Raw genomic sequence first — 25475 nt, 5'->3', positions numbered from 1 at the left:
ATAGATATGTTTAGCTAATTAACATATCGGTGTCAAAAATCTTACCTTACGAAGATGGTCAGCCTCTGAGACAGAAGAAAACAGAGAAGAACCACAGGAGATCCTACCACTAGGTTGTTTTGCACTCTAGTCTGCTTTGCATGTCTTTCCATAATATCATCCTTAATTAATACCATCAAAATTCCAGGATATGATGTGACTCCCAGTAACTTTTCAAGTTGCACAAAGTAAACAGTGGCATTAAAAAGTAAACACTACACGTATCAGAAGGCTAATGGCAGAAGGGATTCACACACAGTTAAATCCCTTTCGCAGTTCATGTTTAAATTCTGCTCAGAAAATAGTTTCTTTATGGCAGTGCAGGACTTACCACTGTTTTCTCCTCCTTTGCAGTCTCACTGTCACCACATCTGCCTTCACCTTTGGGCATTTTCTTTTTTTTTTTTACTTCTTCAGGTCTCTAGTCAGATCCAAATTCTTTTAGCTGTACTTCTGTCTGAAGCTATTCCTTCATGCCCTGGCACTAGACCAAAAAGCCCAAGAAACAACACGGGTGCAAAATAAACCAGTGTGAACTGTCTGCTTTCCTAGTGAAAAAAAAATCTCTTCCCACAAATAAATGCTTTCTTTAAGTGCTTGAGACAGTATTTGGGATGTTATGGGAAGTGACTGTGGCTTTGATAAGCTCCCTGAGGTAGGGATGTGTGGCTGGATGAAGGGGAAGATGTTTTTACAGATGTTCTGTAAAAAAAATACATCTTTACAGATGTTCCCCTGATCCTTACAGATACCTTTAGAAACCATAGAAATCTTTTTAAGTTAAGAGTATCTTTTGACTTGCTCTCTTCAGTGCTGATGCCAGCACAGCTCAAACGAGTACAATATCAAAACCAGTGCTACCTTGCTAATGGTATCTGCTATCCTCTGGGCTGAAGAGATTTCAGAGGAAAAGAAAGCCTCAGACTCCGTTAGTTATGTGACTTACGCTTAAGTTTCTGACCAATATTTTGTGGTGCTTCGGAACAAGACTGTGGTAAGACTTCTTAACTTGACCTCCCAAACTTTCCATAGACGTGCCTTTTTTATTGGAACCGAAAATAATTGGTTGGGAAAACACTGAATTTCCAGCTCTCTTCCCATGCTATATCTGATTTATCAAAATCTCCCTTAGGTTGCTGGACCTATGAAAAGGGCATCTTTACTGTAATTTATCTGTGGAAATAGAAGGATGAGTACTCTTCTTGCCAAGGGCTTTATACAATATCAGCTGCTATGAGTGGAAGTCACAGAGGTAATAAGTGATTGTATTTTCTCCAGAAGAAAGAAGATAATGTTATAATAAGATAAATGCATAAATAAACACGAAAATTACTTTTTAACAAAAGAAATTTTTTTCTTCTCTGATTTACCCAGTCTTACTGCTTCCTTATTGTTTAAGTTTTCTGACCCCAGAAAAACCATCTTCTCTCTAAAAATTCACGATCTCTTATAAAGGCCATTTTTAGTTCTGGTTATCTGTAATGTCAAGTTCAGCTACACACAAGTCCAGTGAATAACTGGTGTTGGACAAAATATCAAAACACTCTTGAAGTCTGAAACAGTCATCTTCTTGGTATTCAAGATCAATGTTATAAAATAGTCCTTGTTTCATAACAAGGGTCTAATCTCACCACCCTGTTAATCCTAAATCTCAGTTTGTCCGAACAAAAGAGCTATTCTTTCTACAACTGCAACACAGCTTGCTCCTATACTTAATTTGGTATGTTTTTTAATTTATTAAATAACCAGTGGTGTTAAAATTGAGATTAGCTTTTTGTAAAAGATGGGATCGGCTTTTATGAAAGTATACCATTTAGATGAGTGACTTTGTGCTGAAGAGGATGACAGAAAACAAATACGTATTCCAGCAAGGGGCAGATGGTGCTGTCCAGTGTAACATTTTCCAGTTACAGCCATTCTGACCATCCAGAACAAAATTAATGTTGAACCTAGTTAATTTTAAAAATTAAATTAAACTTTGGTCACTGAGCACAAAGAATTCAGGGCAACTGAAACAGCTACTGGGAATCTGCTAGTCTGGGAATTAATTAGAGAAGAATGACATTTCTTCCATACATCTACAAAAGTTAATATTGTTAATTATTATCCTAGGAACTAGCAATAAACATTCAACTAAAACTCACAGCCAGTCCATGAAATCTTCAGTGATATAAGTATACTTAACATTTATGTGGTCATTGCCAAGGTTTATCTTATTTCCGTGAGTGTAGACCAAGAGTGCAGAGTGATGATTTACATTTTGAATTATTCATTACATTAAGTTGATGTGCTGAGATTCAGGCCTGTCCACCATACAAACATGCACTGGTATGCTTAAAACTTGGTCATATCATGCCTATTTTGATATTCCTAGCCACTTAAAACCACAACAAATTGATTGAATATCTACACAAGGGTTTTGGTTGAATGTGTTTTAACAGCATCCTTCATTCTGGCTGACTGCTATGTGTCATATAACGTAATCAGGGTCAGGATGAGAAATAATTTTAGTAATCAGTGGAGCAAAAAAAGAGCAATGCCATATTGTTGTAAATTTTCAGAGCTTATTGAGTCAGATAAAGAAGACCGCTGTGATAAACCCAGTGCAACTCCATGTCCCTTTCCCACACTCTCCACAACACCTGTTTTATTGCTTCTTTAATGGATCTTCTGAATAAAAAAACCACAATATGCTTCTGTCTTTACATTGCAGTGTACACTTCATTTCACGTGCACTTAGTTGAACCATACAGAGACATACAGAAATACAAATATTGAATTGGATTTGAAACAGTGACCTGTTTTGCTCGTAGCACTTGCTAAACTTTATTTCTGAAGTACCATTTCCCATACAAACTATACTTCTTGCCCATTGTTAAAACTGTACAACATGACATTGATTTCCAGAAAATAACAGGAGGTCCACTAGCGCATAACTCCAAAAAAGTGGTGTTAATACAGGGACATTTACAAACAAAAATAAAAAATTATCTTATGTAAAACAATAAACATCAGCGCTAAAAAATGAAACATTATTTTCTCTACAGATTCCCAACACATTTTCAAAGTTCATCTATTCAGATGAATAGTCAAACGCCTGAGAAGCCTGTTTACATTGCACTCTTCACCTGGAATGTGATTACCGTAGTTACATAGCCACCCAATACCTGAGCAAAGGGACACTTAAGATAAAAGCCACAGCTAACACCCAAGCACAACATAACTGCTAACGCAGAATCCTAAGATCCATCCATGCGGACTAGAATCGCTCTCCAAAAAGGAAAACCCAGTTTCTCTTTTTCTACTTTGATCTTGTGAGCTTTGGTTGAGAGAACTGACCCAAGGGAATTATTTCCATGAGCAAAGAACATTTTTATAAATTTAGTAAAATCAGTTTGTGGGCCTGGACTCCAGTGGGTGCTGGATACTCTCTGCTGGTCCTTGTAGATTTTTGCTTGTAAATACCATTCTGGATTCAACAGTCCTCAGCTCAAACTTCATCTAAACTTTTTGCATTTAGACTATGTTGCATATCTGGAGAATAAAACATCACTTTTCCATGGAAACACCTAATTAAATTGTTTTGGTTTGGGTTTTTTTTACATTCTCAACTACCATCAAGCTTGTGTAATTGTTAATATAAACTGGGGGAATTCCCTTTATGTTCCCTGGGCAAGCCTGCTTTGCTCTGCGGGAATAACGCAGCTTTATCAGGGCAGTCCCACAAGTCAGAGGCCGTTATTAGCAGGCCAAATTGCAGCATTATCCCCAGGTCAGCAATAGTTACAATCCTGCAGGTGGAACAAAGTCATCCTAGAATTGAGCAATCCCTCTTCCAAAAAAGAAAACTGGTGGGAGAAAAAAAAACGAAACCAAAACCAAAACCAGAAACAAAAAGGGCTTCACTATCACAAAAGACAAGGAAGTGGTAGCATTTCCAGGTATTTTTAAATGGGATAAAGCATTAAAAGCAATAACGATACCTGAAATCAGAATCTTTCCAAGTGAACACACATTTTGCCCTGGTTTCACCCCCAGGAGCATTGTCAAACAAAATCCTAGAAGCTTATTTTCAGCAGGCGGAAAGCACAGAAATACCAAGGCATGGTTCTTTTAGGTATAGAAACTGTGAGGATTTAAACAGCAGGAGGAGAGTTAGCTCTGCATTTGATCGGGTTTTCCCCATGGAGAGGCAGCGATGGGTTTGCTCTCCCTCTGCCTGCCTCACCAGGGTGAGCGGGCACGGCTGCCCCGCGGGCAGGGCCAGCTCCATCTCCCAAAGTGAGAGGGAGGAGAGGCTCTCGCCACCCGCACCAGTGGGATGGAGGCTCTGCCTGGCTCGTCCTTGCAGCCAAGCAGTCGTTCTTCAGTGGGAGGAAAAGAGAAAGCCAGAAATGTGGTAAAAAGTAGTAAAGGCAAGCAAGGAAGAAAATGAGCCAAGCCTTCCTCGCCCCTCACCCCATGCATTCATTGCCCGGGCACCGGAGCTTCACTGCTAATCCCCTTTCCCCCACGGGTGCTCCACTCCTCCCATGAAGCTATTGGTCATCTTCTTCATTCAAGATGTCCTGCTCCTATTTGTTGGCATTTGACCATTCTCCACAGCTTTGGTAGTCACATTCCTAAAAGACACCACATCCTGGAGTTCCTTTGTGGTTCTTGGTTCTTTTCTGAAATCTTGCCTCCCCAGTTTGCTGGGTAAGGGGGGTATTCAGCGTGTCTGTGTGCTGCGAGGCAGAGAAACATGTAAAAGTCCATTTTACGGATTTTAAGGAAGTGGGAAGAAGCAGAGGTGGAGCTCTGAAAATTCAGGACGCTCTAAAGTGCAGGGCTTGTTTTTCCTAAAGCTCCAGATGCAAGCCCAGAACTGTTGGGAAAAACAAAATCCTGTAGATTTACACTGCTGTCTGTCCTGCACACACCCAGGGCTACACAGCAAGTCTTGGGGTCCTCTATTTACTCTCAGGTTGTATAGAACTGTCTTCAAAAACATAAGTGGGGGTACACTTCAGAGACAGATCCTTTGAAAGAGGAAAAATGTCAAAGAGTCTCAGGGCTGTTTTTTAGAAACCCTTCTATAAAACAGAGAGTCTGTTCCACTCACCCTGAAGTTAACAGCAAAAGTCCAAAAGAAACTTCTGACGGGCAATGTGCCCTTCCCTCCTCTTGCCAGCCCTAGTCAGGTCTGATCCTACAGCTTTTGCCATCCTCTTGTATGACAGGGACCCAAGTTTAAGGTCTTCTCAGCCCTGCAAAGACATAACCAGCGAAGCACTGGCTAAGAGGACAGGCACGTCCTGAAGGAGGGAGTAGCACTTAGAGCTGCAGCTCCACCTTCAGATGGAGATCAGCATCGAAAAAAACCACAGCAGGAAAAGCACCCGTGGCAGCCGGACAGGTTGAATCTGCACGCAGTGAAGGTAGGAAATCTGTGCGGCGGTGAGGCGCACGCCGCTGGGCAGTCCCTCAAGCAGACCCCAATGGCAGCTGCTGGCACCGCTACCTGGGTGTCCCCGGACCAGACCTGCCCCTTCTGCACTCCAGCAGTTTTCCAGTACCATCATTTTCCAGCCACATAATTTTCCAGTCGCATAATCTTCCAGTCTCAGAAGAACACTCACCCGGTGTAATGCTGAGAGACACCTCTCTTGCTCTCCCTCTTTCCTGGCCCCCATTTCAGTGCCTCAGGATGTTTGCATCACCCAGAAAACTGGCCAGCCTTGACCCAGCTGTCCTCACCGCCCCAGAGGGCGATGTCTGTCCACGCTGCCGCCACTCTCTGTGGAAGCGCTCCGGAGGCTCCAGGGGGGCAGTGGGGACCTGCTGCCCTGCAGCGGGCACGGCCAGGCCGGGAGGCACTTTCCCAGCTCTGAGGGGCTGTGGAGATGCCTGTGGCATTGATGCACCTGACACTGTCTCCAGAAGAGGAACGGAGTCTGGAGGAGGAAGCTCAGGTGGAAGTGGGGAATATGAAGGGAGGATTTTTCCAGTGGGGTGCACCCAGGTCTGGGGGAAAGAAGGGAGCTGGAGGGGATAAGCGGCAGGACCAGGGGGATCTCAGCGAGGGCTGGCGATGCCCAGCAGGCGGGCAGGGATGCGGGCAGCCAGCAGGCAGGCCAGCACAATGCCAATGAGCTGCAGCAGTGCCAGCCCCAGGGCAGCCGTGGCAACGTAAAACATGTTGCTGCTGACGAAGGCCGACACCTTGCTGAAGCAACCGTCGCGGTGCAGCCCGCGTACGTTGGGCAGGCTGTGCTGGCAACCCCGGCGGGCCCGGCAGCAGCTGAGCGGCACCGAGCCGTTTTGCTCCAGCCCCCAGGGCGAGGCGAGCCAGTCGCGGTAGCTCTCCACACCGCAGCAGGACAAGGCACGCTGCAAAGCGTCCAGGGCATCCGCCATCCCCTCGTCCTCCCCGTAGGTGAGCAGGGCCTGGCGTAGCCCTTCCTGGAAACCCTGCGCAACGTTCTGGCGGTAGAGGAGCGCCGAGAGCCCCGCCGTCAGCCCGGCCGCCAGCACGGCGGTCAGGAAGGCGCTGTAGGCACGCAGGAGGCCCCGGTGCTCCGTGGCAGCGCCGAAGCAGCCCAGGAAGCCCCAGATGATGATGGCGGCACCGGTGGCCAAGAGGATGGCGGGGGCGCTGGGGTAGTCGCTGGCCGACAGCGCCAGGTAGGTCCCCAGAAACACCTTGGCCCAGAGGCCGATGATGAGCATGGTCAGCCCCGCCGCCCAGAAGACGAAGCTGAAGGCCAGGAGGGACAGCTTGAGCACGGTCATGGTGCCCTCAGGCCCCGGCACCGGTGGTGCCGGCGGGCGGGCTGTGGCGGTCGCGGTGAGGGGGTGCCGCGGCCGTCGGTGCCGCCGCTCCCCGAGGGTGCCGGGCCGCGGCGCTCCTCGGCGGGGAGGAGAGGGCGCCTGGGCGGCGTTCGGGCTGCCGGCGGGTCTCGGTGCGGGGCCCGGCGGCAGCCTCCCCGCCGCAGCCGGTGCGAGTCGCGCCGCCCTCCCGCCCCGTCCCCTTTTCAGGGCCCGGCGCGGGTGGGACGGCCCTTGGCCGCGCTGCGGGGCCCGGCGGGGTGGGACGAGCCGGCCCCAGCGGGCGGGCTGCCCAGCCCGGACGGGACGGGACGGGACGGGACGGGGCTCCCCTTCCCTCCCCTCCCCTGCCCTCTCCCCGTGCCGTCTCTTTAAGCGAGCAGCCGCCTGGCGTTAGCGGCCATCCAGCAAACTGCGGCCGCCGGGGCAGAGCCCGTACCTGCCCCCCCCAGCTCTCCTGGCCGAGGTTTGCGGTGTGGTAAATGGGGTGTACCTGAGCCGGCCCTCAGCCGTACAGCCATAGAATCATTCAGGCTGGAAAGGACCTCTGATGGAAAGGTTCTGCAAGCTGAAAGCTCGAAATGAGCATTTGCTGGCTTACCCTGGGCGAGGGACTAAACTTTTTCTTGTAAACGTTAGGAGTAGCACCTAAAAAACCCACAAATAATCCACAGGAAGCGTAAGAAATCTATTAAATGAGAAGTTTTATTTTTATTTCTTATACTGCATCAAGCTGTGCTATTAGGACACTTTCTAGAAACAAGCATAAATCCCTACCTGAATATTAACTAACTACACGGTCATTCAGTCAGTCAGTCAGTCTTGATTTTCCCAGCTGGAAACTATTTTCCAGGTGGCCTGACTCCGTTAAATATTCACTTGATTTAGCCCATGATAACACTGAGCCACAGAGAAGGCATTAAATGGCCGTGCAGGGATGTCCGCAGATAGATACTGCTATGTAACAAGTGGCCCAGGAAGGTCCGATGTGAGACTCCACCATCCGTACAGTCTCATTGCAAAAGATAAGCTACTCCTACAAGCCTGATAAGTAAAAGATGAAAAGGAAACCGTAAATGAGGCAGGATCTCAGGCAGAGGCAGAATTAGCATCCCCAGTGGTAATTCATTGCTTAGTGAGTCTTTGACCATACCAAGTGACCAATTTCTCTTTAGCATTTCTTGGCAACACCACAAGAGGTATGTAGTATTCTTCAGTTCAAGATTTTGTACCATCTTCATTGCTATGGGTCTTTGCACTGAATACAGAAACTATTCAAAGGCATTGTGAGACTTAGAGTTGACTTTCAAGTCTAGTTGTCTTCAGGTGCTCAAGAAATTAATTCTGTTATAAACTAACATACTATCAGACTTCTATAAAATGTTTATATTGCTTTTTTAAAATGTTTTAATAAAATGTTTGTTATTACAGTTTTGTTAGTTGGTGAAAGATCTTTAACCTTTGCAGTTTACTGGATCACTGTGCACTTCAAACTGTCAGTCCTTTTTTTTTTTTTCTGTAATTCCTTATCCTGGGACAATACTACTGTCATTTGACTTTCCACTGATACAACTTTGAGTGAAATTGGGGATTTTAGTTTGTATAAGCAATAGTCACACCAAAAAATCAGGTCAGAGTACCCTGTTGTTCACATCTTTATCAAACTCCTTTGGGACTGAATTCTGAGATTTAATTGTGTTCTAGTGGTAATTTTTGTGTGGAAGTTTGAGAAAAACATTTTGTTGGTGTCTTTCTGTTAGAGAATAATGCAAGGAAAGGAGGTGCTTTATGTATCACAGTTTGACACAAAGCGTTAATATAGCATAATCGTCACTGAAACATCATCTGTCCTTTATGAGAGGCCTTAATAATTTAATTAGCAGGAGACTGATATCATTCCTGCATTTTACAGATTCTCTTCTTTTGCCTTTTTACAAGATTAAGCTCTTCTTCAGTTTCTTGACAGATCAAGTCTGAGCTACTTCCTTTGATTCTCAGATCTTCTCAGAAGATTCCCAGATCTTCATGTCAAGATGATTTAGGAATGATTTCCATGCTCTAGAAGTACTTCCCAGTACATTGCACTATATTACCCATTTTAGCACTAAATCATGTGACTAACATCCACAGTGAAGGATAAAAGCTCATGGCAGAGACAAACGAGGTCTGCAGGTATGGAATTTCATAACCAATGGCTACAAGGTGATGGTTTTCACAGTTTCGCACCTAAGTGAACATATGCTGTTGGGAGGCTCTGAAGGTGACATTCATGAAGCTATGTTTCTTCTGAAGCAGCGAGTCTCTGCTGGCCAGGCAGTTGTCAGCCATGTGGGGAAAAGTCCTTGCTCTCCTTGGAATGCGCTGATCATTGCTGCGTTGCCATCTTCCAACCACCTGTTTTTTCTCTTAGGATTTTACACCTTTTCATAGCAGTGTTTTTTCCTTTCGAATCCTTGAACTGCTAAGTATCCGCATCTCAAAACTACCCACTGCAGTTTTGCCTTTCTTATCTCTCATGACTCTCTGTACTTTCTCATGACAGAGCAATTTTTTCAGAAGTTTCTCGGAGTTGGTGCGATCAGAACCAGGTCTTGGACCGCAGACAGCTAAAACCCGTAGGAGAAGGGCTAGATTAGCTACGTTGGGCAGTGCTAATGAGGGGCTACAGCCCCTTTTCACAGGACGAACCTGTGAATGCTCTCTCTGGACACTGTCTCAGATTTGAAGCCACATTTGGCTTCAACACCAATAAAGAACACCAAAAAGAACACCGATATGTGGTGTTTTCTGTTACCTTTGCCCTTCCTTACACTGAAAGCAGCTAGGCAAAATAGCTTTAGAACAGGCTTGCACAGGTATCTTGGGATGCGTTATGCCAGGTAGGAGCAGTCAAAATACAGGGCATATGGGCAGATCTGTTGTCACCCAGGTTCCTCTAGCATGTGTCAGATATGAAGGATGGTGCTAAGGGTACAGAAATCTAAAAGTATCTCTGTAAAGATGTTTTATGATCTATCAGTGCTGTTGTGAAGTACTTGGCGCATAATAACTATTGGTTTCACTGGCAGTTAAGTGCTGAACTTGCTCCAAAAGCCATGTTAAGCATTCAGTGTTAGAAGATGCCAGATGGTATCAACATTTGTGCTTTTTTTAACCAGGGTGAAATGGGTATACAGGGCCAAATTCTGCCCATTCTCATAAGCTGTGCCACTGGAACTGTTTGGGTAAGTAAAGGAGGTAGGATTGGGCTCCTTGAGTGTACGTGAAGCCATAAACAAAACAGCTTCAGTGTCTGAAAAATAATCTTACTAGAAAAGCTTGATTTTTCAGACATTGGCAGAATCATAAAATATGTTTACGTCTTAGTAAGAAAACTGTTACAGAATCTCATGAAATCGTACTAGTGAATAAATGTTCATGATACTGCATGTGATATGTGGACTGACAATTTGATGAAAGAGAAGTGATATTCCTTTACATGTCGCTTTGGAAAGCAAACTGTCATGGAAATACCGTAAGAAGCAAGGATTCAGAAGTGCCTAACCCAATAGTGAGAGCAGCAATACCAATTATCAAAGAGTGGTTACAAACTTGGGCAGCAAATACAGTGAGATTGACCTTGGAAAATGCAAACTAATATATCTTAGAGAAAACTGGTACTTAGTGGCAAGAAGCAGCCTGCCAAAGAGTGCATCTGAGGGGTATGTGGGTGATAGCAGATAGCTAATTAGGCAGCGCTTTGCAATACTCTTTGGCAAGGAAAAGCAGTCTGCTTGAAGCGTGAATTTTCCTCTTTCCTTACTGCTTTGGTTTGGGCATGCCTTAAGTGTTACATCTCTTCCCTGGCAGAGGCATGATGATTTTAATACAGTTTTCCATCTCCGCTTTCTGTGATTTTTTGGCATGCATTTACACTTCCAGTTCTGAAGTAGCTGTTTCCAATCAGTCTGTAACAGAGAGAAAAACAATGCAGGGATTCTTCACGGCTTCTCAAGGAAACGGAGTCTTTTTGTGGTTCCCGGTTCATGGTTATTTAAGGTAGCTCTGGCTACAAGAACAACTGGCAGCAGTGACACAGAGAGCAAGATCAGGTAGTTAGGACCTTTGACATAAAATTACGGGTAGCAAGAGTAGCTTCAAAAAAGCAGTATTAGTTTAGTGTTCACCAGTATGCTTTCCTTAGACACCTGAATGAGATCTTCATGTCATGACTCATGGAGAGGCACTATAGTTGCCAAAGTACCTGCATTTATTTACCTTGGGGAAAACTAGAACTGATGTGATGCCACCATAGTATCCTGCTGATGTTGTACCACTGTACTTTTGATGTTGTAACTATTTATTATTCGTATTTTCTTGTCTGGGAGATGCTTAAGAGCTCCTCCCATGGACAAGATGCCTACTGGGTGGGATCCTTGTATACACAAACCAAAAAGATTTCTTATGTTAAAGTCTGATTTTGTGATGCTTTGTCATATTGAGTGTTCTCTTACACCATAAATTCAATTCCATTAAGTTCAATAGAACTGTTAATAAGAAAAGCAGGTATTCAGTGTGAGGAAAGTTATCAAAATCCAATTGAAATTATTTTTATGTAAAACTGAATGCTATCTTTATTCTAAATTGAATCAAATGGAACAGAAGTCATAGTTTTACACTCTCCCAGTGCTGTGCAGCATGGATGTGGTACAAGTCCAGGCTGGATGGGAAAAGAAGATGGACTGGGAGGAAGAGAGAATTTCCCCTTGATCTTCCCATTAACTCTGGGAAGGGAATGTGTTAACGTTTCATAACACAACTCACTTCCACCTGCAAGTCCCTTCAGGGAAAATTAATGGATTATGAAATACCACCTACTCTTGACCCCTTCGCAAACCCTTGATCCAAGAGGAAATATTGGATAAACTGCTCTGAGGGAGCGAGGGCCGCAGCCTGAGCAGACCGGAGCGGCATTCGGGTGGGATTCCCGCCGGCTTGCATAGCTGAGCAGGAGACGTCTTCGCCTGCAGCAAGTATGATCCTAAGGCAGAACTCAGCCTGCTGTTTCTTGGAATGTACTTCACCAACAGTAGTAGCACGAGTGCTATTTTTTTCACACTGTGTTTATTTTAGGAACTCAGGTATACAATCTCTATTATAGATCAGCTCCTTTACTATTAATAGCAACGACCAGAGCTCCTTTGGATTAATGATTTACTTCTAATGTGTTTTTTAACCTTAAAATAAAGCACAAAATTTAATTTTAGCTGTAGCTTCCCCATAGCTACAGAGGATAATATGATCCATGCCTTGAGCAAGTCTCTCAAGGAAAATTCAATGCACTTTCCAGTTACCCCACAGAAAATTATTACGTGCTGAACATCAGATATGTTTCAACACTAGTATATCCAAATAGCATGCAGGCTAGATAGGTGGGAAAGACTGCCAAAATACCATGTCAGAGGAATGAAAAAAGAAGCAGGTCTTTACGCTTTTCATTTCAGGGAGCAATGGGAAGACAAGGTTAAGCATTGCCAAATTTTACGCTTGATCTTAAAAAGATTTGAATATATTACTACCAATTCCCAATTTCCACTTGTTGTATTAGGAGCTGAGACTATTAAGTATTTCACATATTGGGATCTGTGTAATGTGCATATTGACAGCAGTTAAGTGTACTACTTAGCAAGTCATCATTCATATATTACTTACCTACGCTTATCAATACAGATTTCCATATATGAGGGAAATTTCCAAGATCTGCAGTAGCAAAAATCTATTTGGCTTTTCACTTGGTTGGTATAATTTTGTATCACCTTTGCTGGTTTTGAAAATTAAAGATCTTGCTTCTTTAAAACCCCTTTTCTTTTCCTATCTTATCTTAAACAAATGCCATTATACTAATTGTGGACTAGCCAATTCAAAACAAAATAAATTAGGGTAAACTAGGAAGTCATGTAGCATAGCACAACCACCTCTCTGTCTAATTTTATCACAACACTGGAGGCTTCCAGTTCACGAATGCTGATGCAGGATACTGGTGTAAGGGAGAAGACTATTTCTCTGTGGATGCATACGACAGACCACAATACACCACGTAATGTTATTTTGATATGTTAATCAATGGACAGTAGACTTTTTAGTAATATTGTAAGTGTGGCTTTATAGAATGAACATGTGTCATTGCTGATTATATTAAAATTATTATGTACACAGCCTGATATATAGAGGTGATCAATATGTTGCCTGTAACGTAGATGTATCAACAAATATCTACCAGTAGTCCCTTGCTGCCTACTGGTGCTTGGCACAAGGTTAGTGGGGAGAAGGAATATTTGGTTACAAGCGAGCTTCATGCTTTCTGGGTCCCTGGGTCAGGAATTGGGAAATCCCATGGATAATTGCCACAGCTGAAGCATCTAGCAGAAAACTGAGGTCCAGTAAAAAGGCAGGTATTCCACATGCACCGGCTGATTCACACCTGCACACGTATCTTCTTTATCTCTGCCGTGTTTCCAGCTTTTGACAGATAATGCCATCACGGGCAGAGGACAAGGTGACCACGCGCTCTCTGTGGACTGGTTAAAGAACGCCATGGGGCACAGACCGTTATCCTGGGATCACTGAAACCTGTGTCCTTGCTGAGGTGAATGGTTAGGGCATTTCTATAACACAGCAACATTAGAGCACCAGAGGATTTTCCAAGCCTTGGGGTCCAGATCCATGGACTTTTACAACTTCCTTGAATTACTCACATGGAGCGTGCTGTCCTCCAGCAAGCATCGCTCTTACCTACTGTAAAGGTCAGGAAAGATGTTATTATTTTATTGTTAAATAATAAAGACTTATTTAAAGGAAACAGTCTGCATGCAAACAAGCACACTGGCATCATTGCCTTAATCAGGGCAATAATTTGTCAGCCAGCCTGTGTTCTATGATAATCTCAGATATGAAGAATCTTGTTTAGCTCTCCTGTGATGGTAAAATCTTAAACATTCTTACTGTGATTTTCTTTGAAAAATGCCTGTTGCACTATTCCTTAAATTATGTAGCTTGCCTGTATTAAATAAAGCATTAATCAATATGGTAGTGAACATGAAAAATACAGGCAGTTTTCCTGGGGTTTCCTATAGGAAGGACTGCTGAATACTTTCCTTTTTTCTTTTTTTTTTGAGACAATTTTCATGTACTTTTAAAGTTACTGGTCTTCATGGATTCATGAGGGGAAAGTCCTGCTTAGCTAGCTTAATTTTCTTTTATGACAAGGTCACCCATCTAGTTGACCAAGGGAAGCCAGTAGATGTGGGGGTTTTGGATTTTAGCTAAGCTTTTGATACTGTCTCTCACAGTATCCTTCTGGACAAAATGTCCAGCACACAGCTAGACAAGTCCATAATATGTTGGGTGAACAACTGGCTGACGGGTCTCTCAAAGAATTATAGTAAATGGGGCTACATCAGGCTAGCGGCCAGTCACCGGTGGGGTTCCCCAGGGCTCAATTTTAGGGCCAGTGCTCGTTAATGTTTTTATCAATGATCTGGATGCAGGAATTGAATGTGCATTAAGTAAGTTTGCTGATGGTACTAAACTAGGAGGAGCTGTGGACTCCCCTGAGGGTAGAGGGGCCTTAGAGAGACATCTAGATAGACCAGAGAGCTGGGCAATCATCAACTGTATGAAATTTAACACAAGCAAGTACTGGATTCTCCACCTGGGATGGGGTAATCCTGGTTATATGTACAAACTGGGGGACAAGAGGCTGGAGAGCAGCCCTGTGGAAAGAGATCTGGGGGTCTGGGTTGGTGGCAAGTTGAATATGAGTCAACAGTGTGCCCTGGCAGCAAAAAAGGCCAACAGTGTCCTGGGGTGCATCAAGCACAGCATCGCTAGCCGGTTGAGGGAGGTGATTGTCCCACTGTACACTGCACTGGGGCGGCCCCACCTCGAGGACTGTGTGCAGCTTTGGGCACCTCAATATAAGAAGGACATCAAACTACTAGAGTGTGTCCAGAGGAGGGGGACTAAGGTGATGAAAGGCCTTGAGGGCAAGACTTAGGAGGAGTGGCCGAGGTCACTTGGCTTGTTCACCTTGGAGAAGTGAAGGCTGAGGGGTGACCTCGTGGCAGTCTAGGACTTCCTCAAGGGGGGCAGCGGAGGGAAAGGTGCTGATCTCCTCTCTCTGGTGACCAGCAATAGGACATGAGGAAATGGAATGAAGCTGCGTCTGGGGGAGTTCAGATTGGACATTAGGAAAAGGTTCTTCACTGAGAGGGTGGTCAGTCACTGGAACAGGCTCCCCAGGGAAGTGGTCACAGCACCAAGCCTGTCAGAGTTCAAGGAGCATCTGGATGATGCTCTTTAGTCATATGGTTTAGTTTTAGGTAGTCCTGCGAGGAGCAGGGAGTTGGACTCGATGATCCTTATAGGTCCCTTGCAACTCAAGATATTGTATGATTCTATGATTCTATATTCTTAACTACCTGAGCTGAAATTTTCCATGGCAGATATTTATCTGAGTCTGAAATACAATTTTTTTTTTAACTTCCAGGAACAATGGTTCCATGACAACTGTTTTGAAAAAGTTTAGGGTAACAGACATGATTTTTCTGCTTTAAAAATAGTATTTTAACCACCTCCTTATAGCACTTCCAGGCTTTGGACTTGAAAGCTGGCAAAGGACTGGGAAGGATTTTTTTCTGTAATTTTCACATGAAACTGGTTAAATTTGGTAAACTATAAATCTCCGCAACGTTATTTCACACGTCCTCAGTCAAGATTTTGTTTGGAACTGCTGGAGATATCTTCTGAGCATGATTCAGGCCAGGGTTTCAGTTTTTTTCCCTGAAATCTGTGCTCTTAACTACTCTCATCTCGTTTGTATTGGAACTCTAATTTTCCTGTGCTCTCCATGTTTCTGCTGATGGTACCCAAGCAGGCAGGAAGAAGAAACAGGTGCAAATGCAATGACAGAAGTTTGTCCAAAAGACAAAATTTGGCTTGGTAAAAGGGGTGATGTGGCAGTAAGTTGGGAGAAAGACCTGGAAAATGGAATTACAGGCCATTTGAACATGCTAATCAAAATAACTTGGGTGGGGGCAGAAAATCAGAGAGGGTTTGGAAATCAGGAGAGGAGGAGGAATGAGATGTGAAGACAGCCTCAGTCTTCCCATTCAGACTAGCCTGTCTTCTCCAGGAGACAGTGAGTAGAAGCTGAGTTGTGAACATGTTTATTTTTAGTGTTAATTATAAATACTTTGACCAAAAAAAAAAAAAAATTAAACCTTCAATGTCTCAGATGGATTAGCTGAAATTAGTGCATGGTTCCTCATTCTAAAATTTCACATCATCTCCTTCAACAGGGTATAATGCAGATAGATTAATCCAGGTTTGAAAAACAAACCAAAACTAATAAAAGGAATAAGAAAATTATAATATACAACACTGGAGAAAAAGATAGTTCTTATTTTACATAAGTAATGAATTAAAAATTTGCGGTGAATCTTAACTACACACAGTTCTTCCTTTACCCTTGATGAGGAACAAGGACTGTTGCAGTCAACTCAGGGATGCCTAATTCCTCACTAACATAAAAAATACAGTAATCCATCCTTACAGAATCTTACAGATTCAAAAGACACTCTTTTGTCTTTGAGCTAAAGGAGGATTTCTGCTACAGAACAATATTTGAAATCTTCCTAAGCAAGCAGATATAGCAGAACATACCCTTAGGCATATAACACTCGATTCTTCACTGCATGGAAAGGTCACCTATTAAAAGCAAGCCCAAATTTGAGTACAGCAGTGTTGGGCTCATGCAAAGCCAGAGTAAACACAGGAATCGAGACCTGTAAACTTTGATGGGAACTTTATCTTACTTTTCATCATCCTTTAAAATATCTAGATGCTATCGTCACCTGCCACATCTCTAATTTGCCCCCTTCACCTGTTCTCAGACAGCTTTGTAGACAGCTATCTCATTCAGAGAAAAAGACAACCAGGGAACACATGCCCTTCATCTTCTTGCTCAGTTATTTAAAGTACTTAGGAAAAAATCCAAATTTAGCCAGCAGATCACAGCTCTCTAACACAATTCTGGTCATTATTACCATCCCCAAGATAAGTTTGCTTGTGAAGAACTTCACTTTTGATATGGAATCTCCACATGCATGAAAATAAGTTCCCAATTTAAATTGGGTTAAGTCACATTTACAATTGTTTGTAAATATTTTGTATCACAAATGGTTCTGCTTTGTAATGGCAGCTCTGAGATATGTCAACAGGACATTTATCATGCCAAGTAAAGCTCTTGGCACCGATATTTACCATCTGTGGGCTTGCGAAGTCCTCTGCCTTGGTGTGTCTTGTCTACTTCTTTCACAGCTAAGTAGTATTATTTCACAGTCTTCTGCTGATAGCAAGGTTAACTACACAAGGAAAGGAGCCCGAGGTCAATATGTTTATTAGAACACTTGGAAGACATGGTTGTTAACTCTGGTGTGCCATCTGTGAACACTGCTTTGAAACAACTTCTTTTGTGTGATGCCCAAGCCATAGGTATCATACACTTTTATACTGTTGGACTTTTGTTTTGTTTTCCCAAGAAAAGCAGCAAATTTTTTAGGCAGTAACCTGGCTGGGGACTATTCAGTTTTTCAGATGGAGGAATTTTGTGGCAGGGAACAGGTAGCCCTTAAGCGACTGGTTTAGAAAGTTATTGCTGTTCGTCCCTAGATTCTCATCGGAAATGGAGGGACAGATTACAAGAGTGCTTCTAGGCCACTGTCATGCCAGGTAGGATGGATTTGCGTAAACCCTCACAAGTTCATTAGGGGCACTAAACTCTGATTGAAGGGTGGTAACTCTTTAAACCTCTCTACCAGGACCACAAGCCCTAGTGCAGGTGGAAGGAAGCCATCCATTGTGGTCATATGGTAGTTTTCACCTCTTTTTTTCCCTAAGAGTTCTTTTCAAACTTGTTGCCCTTGCTTCCTCAGTAAGTTCTCCACCTTCTCAGAAAACATTTGGCTTAAGGAGAAATTGCTGTGTCCAGATCATAAGCATGTTCAGGACCCCCGTTCCAAACCTTCAGCTTAAGCTCAACAAACCAATAAGGAGCATTTCTCTTTCTTGATGATGTCTCCTTCCTTCTCTTCACTCTTATCCTTAGGTCCATGCCCCAGGTTTTTCTGCAGAAAATCTGAACCAGTTTTGTTTCTTGGAGCTTGCACCTCCTAATTTCAAGGTCTGTTAGAGGGCACGGGCACAGGCACAGGAACTGACATTTTGACTCAAATCCATGGGAGGTATAACTTTGGATTTTAGATTCTGATTCTGCATTGTACAACTATTCCCCACTACTGAAATGTACACAAACACAAGGTAACATTAAGGTGGCCTAATGATCTTATTAGCAACTTAATTTTTTTCAAGAGAAAGGCATTATGAAGGGACCTTTCAGGAGTTAAGCACTTTTCCCAGCTAATCTATGAAGGCAAAAGCAGGTGGGATTTGTGAATCAGAGTATTTCTAGACATTAGTAATAAAAGGATTGTAATCGTATGTCAGGCTTGATTTTTTTTAATCAAATGACACAATTGAAGGAAATATGATGTTAACAGTATTGATGCTCTCCAGCCTTAGCCCACTCACAGTAAGCTGCTGGAGCCAGGTCCTGTAGCCACTGAAGTGTGACAGAACTTTGCCAGGGACTTCAGTTGTGCAAGCCTTGTCCTTAAATGAACGCACGTACACATGAAGAGTCTTCGAGCTCATGCAAATAGGGTAGTTGATGAGCAGGCAAGTTTATTACAGCACTTTGACTAATTCCACATATGGACATTGTATGTGGGGAAGCCACTGCACCACCTACTCCAAATTAACTTAGTGTTTGCTTGGAACCATCCCCCCGGGGAGTCAGTGGAGAGCAGGCAGCACCCCGCTCTTTCAATCCCCAGCTCAGTTTGTTGTAGGACAAGCTGTTAGTCTTTATGTATGCTCCAAGGCTTGTGAGAAGGAAGGAATTTAACAGCAAAGTCCCATTGCTAAACCAGGGTTTTCAATACAACTTTAAACCAAGGTTCTGGACCCATTCTTTTATTCCTTGTGTCCACATCTCACATTGACATGAGCAATGATTTTCAGTGCTACCTAATCCAGCCTTTATCTTCAACTCACTTGTTTATTTATTCACAGGGATTACACCCAAGGTCTCCCATAATGCCATACAGCTTTCGAATCTGAGGCAGACTAGTGTGCATTAAGGATTGCAAACTGGCTTTAGCCCAGACTTTTCTGCTCTGTAGCTCTAATCCAGCCTGTTATTAGTTGAAGACAGCACTGTGTCATTTAATTGTTCCTGTGTAGGAACAAGACCATATATAATAGCTTCATTGTCTCTCCTTGTCTCCCAAAGCCTATGGGCATTAGGCTCTGTTGCAGGACCTGTGGTTAACTCCGGTGAACAGAAAGATTAACTTGTGCAATCCTAGGCTCCCTCACAGGGTCACGTCTCTGATTTGCCTTCTTTTCCAGCCTTTCCTGTAGAGAAGCACAAGCTCTGATTTGGCTCCTTCTCCCTGGACGAGGAAAGCCCAGAGCATGTCTTTCACATCCATCTCACTGTCACAGCAATGCCACGTTGCTCGCTCTGCATGCCTCCCACACAAATGATCCCGAAAACAGCCCTGTGCTGACAGAGCCAACAGCTTCTGCTACCCAAGCTGCGTTACTCACAGCTACTTGGAGTGCTGCTACGCCCCACAGCCTTGTGCTGTTCAGGTTTGCTGCAAGTTTAATGAGAGGGGGGAGAGGAAGAGGAAGATGCAGAGGAAGAAGAAGGGGGCTGTAGCCCTTCCTCCCCCTCTGCCATCAGCACCATCCTCTTCCACATGCACGCTGCCGGCTGCACGCCTGCCTGCACCCACGCCGCGGTCCCTAGCACAGCAGCTGGGGCTGGACCTGGGGTACCAAACCATTGCTCCCAGTCATCAGCTTCCCACAGAGTCGCCCTTCGCAGCAACCGCTTGCGACAGACTGACCCCAAGCGTCATGCAGATTTTAAGGATAAATTGTAAAGTCCAGAGGTGGCTGAGTTAGTCCAGTGTGTGGTTTGGTTCTTCTGATTTACCAAATCAGCTTTGTTGGAGCCAGTTCTAGCCACGTACAGCAGCTCAGTCGTCAAAGCAGTGTTGAAGAACAACTCCGAGACCTCCCCAGCGCTGCTGTGGGTCGTAGCCTTCAGGAGCAGATACGCTGATACCACGCAGGGCACCGGGTCTGGCTAGCAATCTTTTGATATGGCAACCTGCAATCTCTGCCCTGCCCTGGCTGTCTCTGCATGAACAACAGAAAGGCCCTATCGCTTCTGGTTGCAACAGGACTGCGCTTTAATTACCCTCTCAGCACATTGCATGCAGTTGAGGTGATGCTATTTTAGAGCAACATAAATATACTCCATGCTCTTGAGCTTAGGGAATGAAGTATATTACAGCCTCTTCTGAATGGTAACAAAAATGCGGCCAGTGAGATTGCAATGACACAAATCTGTCTCTCTTGCAGGGAAGGCGGTCAAGTGAATTCTGCAGAGCTACTAGTCATTCTGCCTGTCTGTCTTCTTCCCTCCCGCAGCCTGAGATAGCTGGTCTCTCCGAAAATCACGTTAGAAAAGAAAAATGAAGCGCGGGGGTTGGGGGGGCGGGGGGGGGTCCCCCGCGGCTGCGCGCGGAGCCCCCGCGGGGCGCTGAGGGCGCGAGGCCGCCAGAGGGCGCCACAGCCCCGCGCAGCGCCGCCGCCCGCCGCCCCCCCCGCCGGCGCCCCCCCCGCCGGCGCCCCCCCCGCCGGCGGCCCTCGGCAGCCCCCGCGGCGCTTCCCCGGCGCCCCCTGCACCGGCAGGCGTGTGCCCGCCGCCCGGCTTGCAGATCCCCCGTGCTCCCCTGCCTCCCGCCTGAGCCGCCCCGGCCCGGTGCGTCCGGCGCTGGCTGCCCCGTCCCGCAGGCCCTGCGCTCGCCTGTGGGCCGCGCTCTCCAGACGCCTCTGCTTCGTCAGTCGCCGGCTGGCACAACGGCTGCCAGGTGCGGTCTTCGGTCACCACAGGCGACAGCAGGGGGAGCGAGGGAAGGACAGAATCACTTTCGTTATCAAATAAGCATTTTTAAGTTCTTGCCCTTTATCATTCACAGAGAAATCTCTGAAAAGAGACAGGTAACGGGAACACAAATACGGCACACGCCTCCTGAAGTCAGGATTAGTGGGCAATCATGAAGCAAGGGTGGCCAGAGGCCGCCAGGTTTGTTCCTGGCCTGTGTTCCCCGCTGCCGCCCCAGCTCGCCCGTGGAGCTCCCCGTCCGTATCCCGCCGGCCCCTGCCAGCTCCCGCAGCGCGGACGGCAGCGGTCGCACCGCCGGCGCCTTCCTCGGGTGCTTGAAACGCTGGAGGTGTGGGAACGGACCCTGCGGAACTGGGGAGGGCCTCAGCGGTGGTCGGTCCAAGCACGTTTTCCGGGTGGTATGCGGTACTGGCCCCAGCCTGGGGCCTGGCACCCACCTCCACAGCCCAGAGGCTGGGGCTCATGGAGAAAATCTGAAGACTCACTAGTCTAGAGAAGGCAAAAGAAGACATGACAATGTTCCCGCAGGTGAAGGCTGCTACAAAGACATGGGGAGAAAGTTGTCCTCCAGACCCGCAGCGAGGTGGGCAAGAGCTACTGAGCTTGGATGCAAGCAAACAGCAGTTTAGGTGGGACGCTTGAACAACCTCCTAACACTCAAGGTTTTCAATGGTAGGGTTGTTTTGGGTGGTGGTGGGAATCCTTTGTTATTGCAAGTTCTTAAGAACCAGTTGTGACAGAGACAGACAAATGCCCACCCAGGAACCAGCCTGGTGACTCTTCTCCCTAGTAACAAGTGATAGGACGAGAAGAAACAGCCTCAAGCTGCGCGAGGGGAAGTTTAGGTTGGATATTAGGAAAAACTTCTTCACTGAAAGGGTGGTCAAGCACTGGACCAGGCTGCCCAGGGAAGTGGTTGAGTCCCCATCCCTGGAGGTATTTAAAAGAAGGGTAGACGTGGTGCTTGAGGACATGGTTTAGTGGTGGATTGGCAGTGCTGGGTTAAAGGTTGGACTCGATGATCTTAAGGGTCTTTTCCAACCTAAATGATTCTATGACTTCCCTGGCAATCTGTTCACGGGTTGACTCAAATGTCGCACCAGGTCTCTATTTTCTACGAACCAGAGATCACTGAAGACAATCGAGCGACTCTAGCTAATGTCACCATCACTGCTATCAGTTCCTAAGAAACCTTATGTAAAAATAACTTCTGAAAAAAAAGAGAGAGAAAGAAGAGAGAGGAAGGGATGGAAGGATGAGAGCAGGAGAGACGGAGGGAAGGAGAGAATTAAAAAGGGAGGGAGGAAGGGCGGGCAGAAGTACACTTAGCTCCCCTCCTTGCTCTTACCTCATCCTGGAAACACCTACGCCTAAGAGTGGTGTCATGTGCGTGAGGAACCTTTCCGACTCTCTACACAATGAAATGACCTCAGATATACCATGCTGTGGCTGGTAACTATTCAGTGAGGTTCCGTTTTGGTAAAAAAAAAAAAATATGCAGTTTAAGTAGAGTTGAAACACTGAAGAAATGCATGAATCAGCTGCCAAGCCCTCTTTTCACTACTGGCACCTGCCATTGACCTCAGAACAATCCCACGTCAATGGTGACATTTAAAGAAGAAGATACACAAAGTAATAAATCATCCGTTAAGAAACAGATTTATATGCTACACTAGGCCTCTGAGCAGATACCAGTGACCCATCTTGCAATTGCTAATTAATGGGGCATTCAATTACCGCAACCCACTGCAAATACGGATCAGAACACAATTTGCAGTCATGCACCCTCCCGCAGCGACACCGGCGCTGCCAGTGGGGTCACAGTCCCGGCAAGAGGGCGCCTCTCCCCGTGCCAGCGCATCTGCTGCTGGCAGAGCCGCGGAGCCCTGCACCCCTGGGATCGCCGCACATGGAAAGGCCAAGCTGTTTGCGGTTTGGTAAACTTCCTCCCGTTTCAGTGCTCCCTCTCCGCTTTCGGAAGTGTTGTGCACCACAGTCCAGGCTGAAACGGCACAGGCAGAATCTCCAGCCGCACTGTTTCACGTCAGTAGAGACCTGCATCTTACCTTGGGCCTTGTAAAGGTAACCACCACAGCTCTCGCTGAGCCAGCAAAGGAAACACTGCCTGAAGTAACCGTACGAGAAAGCACCAACACTGTTGACATAATCAGGGCGCAGCATCATGAGCTAAAGGAAAAACAGACTAGCAGGGTTCACAGTATTCCCACAAGCAGAGGGCTTGCGGATCAGATCAGATCAGGTGAGGTCTCTCCTGCAGGCTAAGGCAGTGCTCCCCAGCTCTGACCAAAATCTTTGGACCTCTGCAGCTGAAGCAGTGGGAAGCCTGGGAACACGCCTGTAGTCTATCAAGGGGCTCACAAAGTTTGCACAAAACACCAGCGGTGGAGTGGCAGGAGGAGCTGCAGTTCAAAAAACGCTGAACTGTCACTCAAGATGTACAGCTTGAACCAAACGCATTACACTGCAAATAACCGGGGCTTGAGTCTAAGCCTGGCACAACTGATAGTTGAGCAAATCTGAGTGGATAAAATGTATGATGGGCTGTGTACGGGACACGGGTGTGACTTCAGATGCAGGCTGCTGAGCAGCGGGACCTCTGTCACATGCCGCTTAGCCACCAGGACACAGTGTTATACCTGCTACCCGCCACACTCCAGCCCCGCGGTGGATCCAGTGCCATGGAGAGCTTGTGGCTGGGCTAAGGCCCATGCCTAGAAGAGGTGGGATTAGAAACAGACTCAGGAGCAAGCAGCTGCGGTCAGCGAGGAGCAGCTGCGTCGGGGAGCGGCAGTGCTCAGAGGGGGATGTCCTTGGATGCCAAGAAAGGCGTCTGGCCCAATCCCCACAAGCAGCAACCAACTTGCTCTTGTCCAGTACAGTGTCTCATCTTCCTCCATGGCCCTCACCCACCAGTTGTGAAAAAAAGGGTATTTGAGGTCTGTGGACTGCAGTAGATTAAAATGCCCAAAGTGAAATTTTCTTCTTTATCTGTCAGACACTGGATGGTTTTTTTCCCCAGAAGTGAAGGTCATGCAGACCTTATACCTGTACTTGATGACGTGTATTTTGAACGTTCATGCATGAAGTGCCTGCTCTGTGCTTTTATAGCAAGTTGAAACTATTATTACACAAAACGGGAAGTGAAATTCCCAACTGTCTCAACATGTCTGTACTTGATTTCCACACACCACGCACTTCCAAAGCTCAGCCCAATCCTAAACTAACCCTGGCTCGAATACGTCCATGAAGTAAAATATTTAAGAAAAGATCAGAAAGCGTACCCTCAAATCTGTTCCAATTAAACTGTATTTAGATAACAAACATGTGCTCAGACTAAATGGGTGTTTTAGCCATACTGTCATTGAACTCTGACCTATCAGAAACAGAACAAAGAAGCAGGAAAAGGGATAGAGACAATTTCAGAAAATAATCGGTAGCTATAATCAACTCTTGACACATCTTTCTTGAAAAAAAGTTTTCTTGACCGATAAAATATTTGTGTGTGCCAGCCTAGTAATTTGAAGTACCATCAAATGCTGCCTGTGTTTAAACAGGTGGTGCAACACAGATTTTTCAGGTTTCGCGGGTGAAACATTAACTGTTCTCCAGCAGAGGAGGAAAGGTCCACCGCAAGAGATGAAGCGAACGGAGGGACCCGCGGCGGCAAGCAGCCGGACTGCGCGGAGAGGGAGTCACGGGCAGGTTTGGAGATGACGTGGCCCGGAGTTTGACTTCCCTACGTCTTCCATCTCCATTAGATCCATAACCACGGCGCATTTTCACGCCGACACCCCGTGCAGTCCCACACGCACGGGTGCTCGCTTACCCCTACGCCTGCACACAGCCCCAAACCGCCTGCCACGGCGGCCGCGCCGCCGCCAGCGCGCCACAGCAGCAGCCTCCTGCTGAGCGCTGGCAGCAGCACAGCCGCCTGGGGAGCGCTGCAGGGTGAAAGCCCGGGCCTTGAAGGTCGGTACCGAACCCAGATCTCCCGGGCCGAGCTCGGCAGGCCTGGCTCCGGTGGCAGAGAGGTTTCGGCGGTCCCCGAGCGCTGCTCCAGCTGACCCGGGAGAGGCAGCCTCAAGGAGGATGCGGCTCCCTTCCCTGCCAGAAGGCCCCCGCTCCGAGGGGACTCGGGCACCCCCGCAGGCTCCCCGCTCCGCCGAGCCCTTCCTCGCCGCGGGGCTCCCGCAGCGAGCCCCGGGAGGGCGCTTTACTGGCAGAGGATCCGGGCCGCACAGCTGCCGGCCCGGGGCGCCGAGCGGCCGCCGGCGGAGGGCGGCCGCGGCGGGGAACGGCGGCAGGCGGCGGCCCGCGGCGGCCGGGCCCCGCGGCCCATGCGCCCGGCCGTGCGCCCTGGGAGCTGTAGTCCGCTGCCGCCCGCTGCCCCTCGCCGCCGCGGGGCCCGGCAGCGGCGGGGGACTACAAGGCCCAGGCTGCCCAGCGGCGCCGGCGCCGCCCCCCGGTATGAATGACTGATGCAGCATGTTGTCCGGCTAGCGTGCCCCTGCCGCCGGAGCTC

General features: G+C 46.6%; 1 protein-coding gene across 1 annotated transcript; it reads right to left on the bottom strand.

Moving 5' to 3' along the window:
* Positions 1-6096: 6096 nt before the first annotated feature.
* On the bottom strand, positions 6097-6813 carry LOC309588763 (tetraspanin-7-like; the record flags this gene model as incomplete). Its single annotated transcript, XM_082308427.1, has 1 exon — positions 6097-6813. One exon carries the CDS (start codon positions 6811-6813, stop codon positions 6097-6099), a length of 717 nt encoding a protein of 238 aa, XP_082164553.1.
* Positions 6814-25475: the final 18662 nt, after the last annotated feature.

Source organism: Platalea leucorodia, assembly GCF_965183815.1.
Source record: "Platalea leucorodia genome assembly, chromosome: 4".
Taxonomy (NCBI): domain Eukaryota; kingdom Metazoa; phylum Chordata; class Aves; order Pelecaniformes; family Threskiornithidae; genus Platalea; species Platalea leucorodia.
This window is presented reverse-complemented; position numbering and strand designations above follow the sequence as displayed.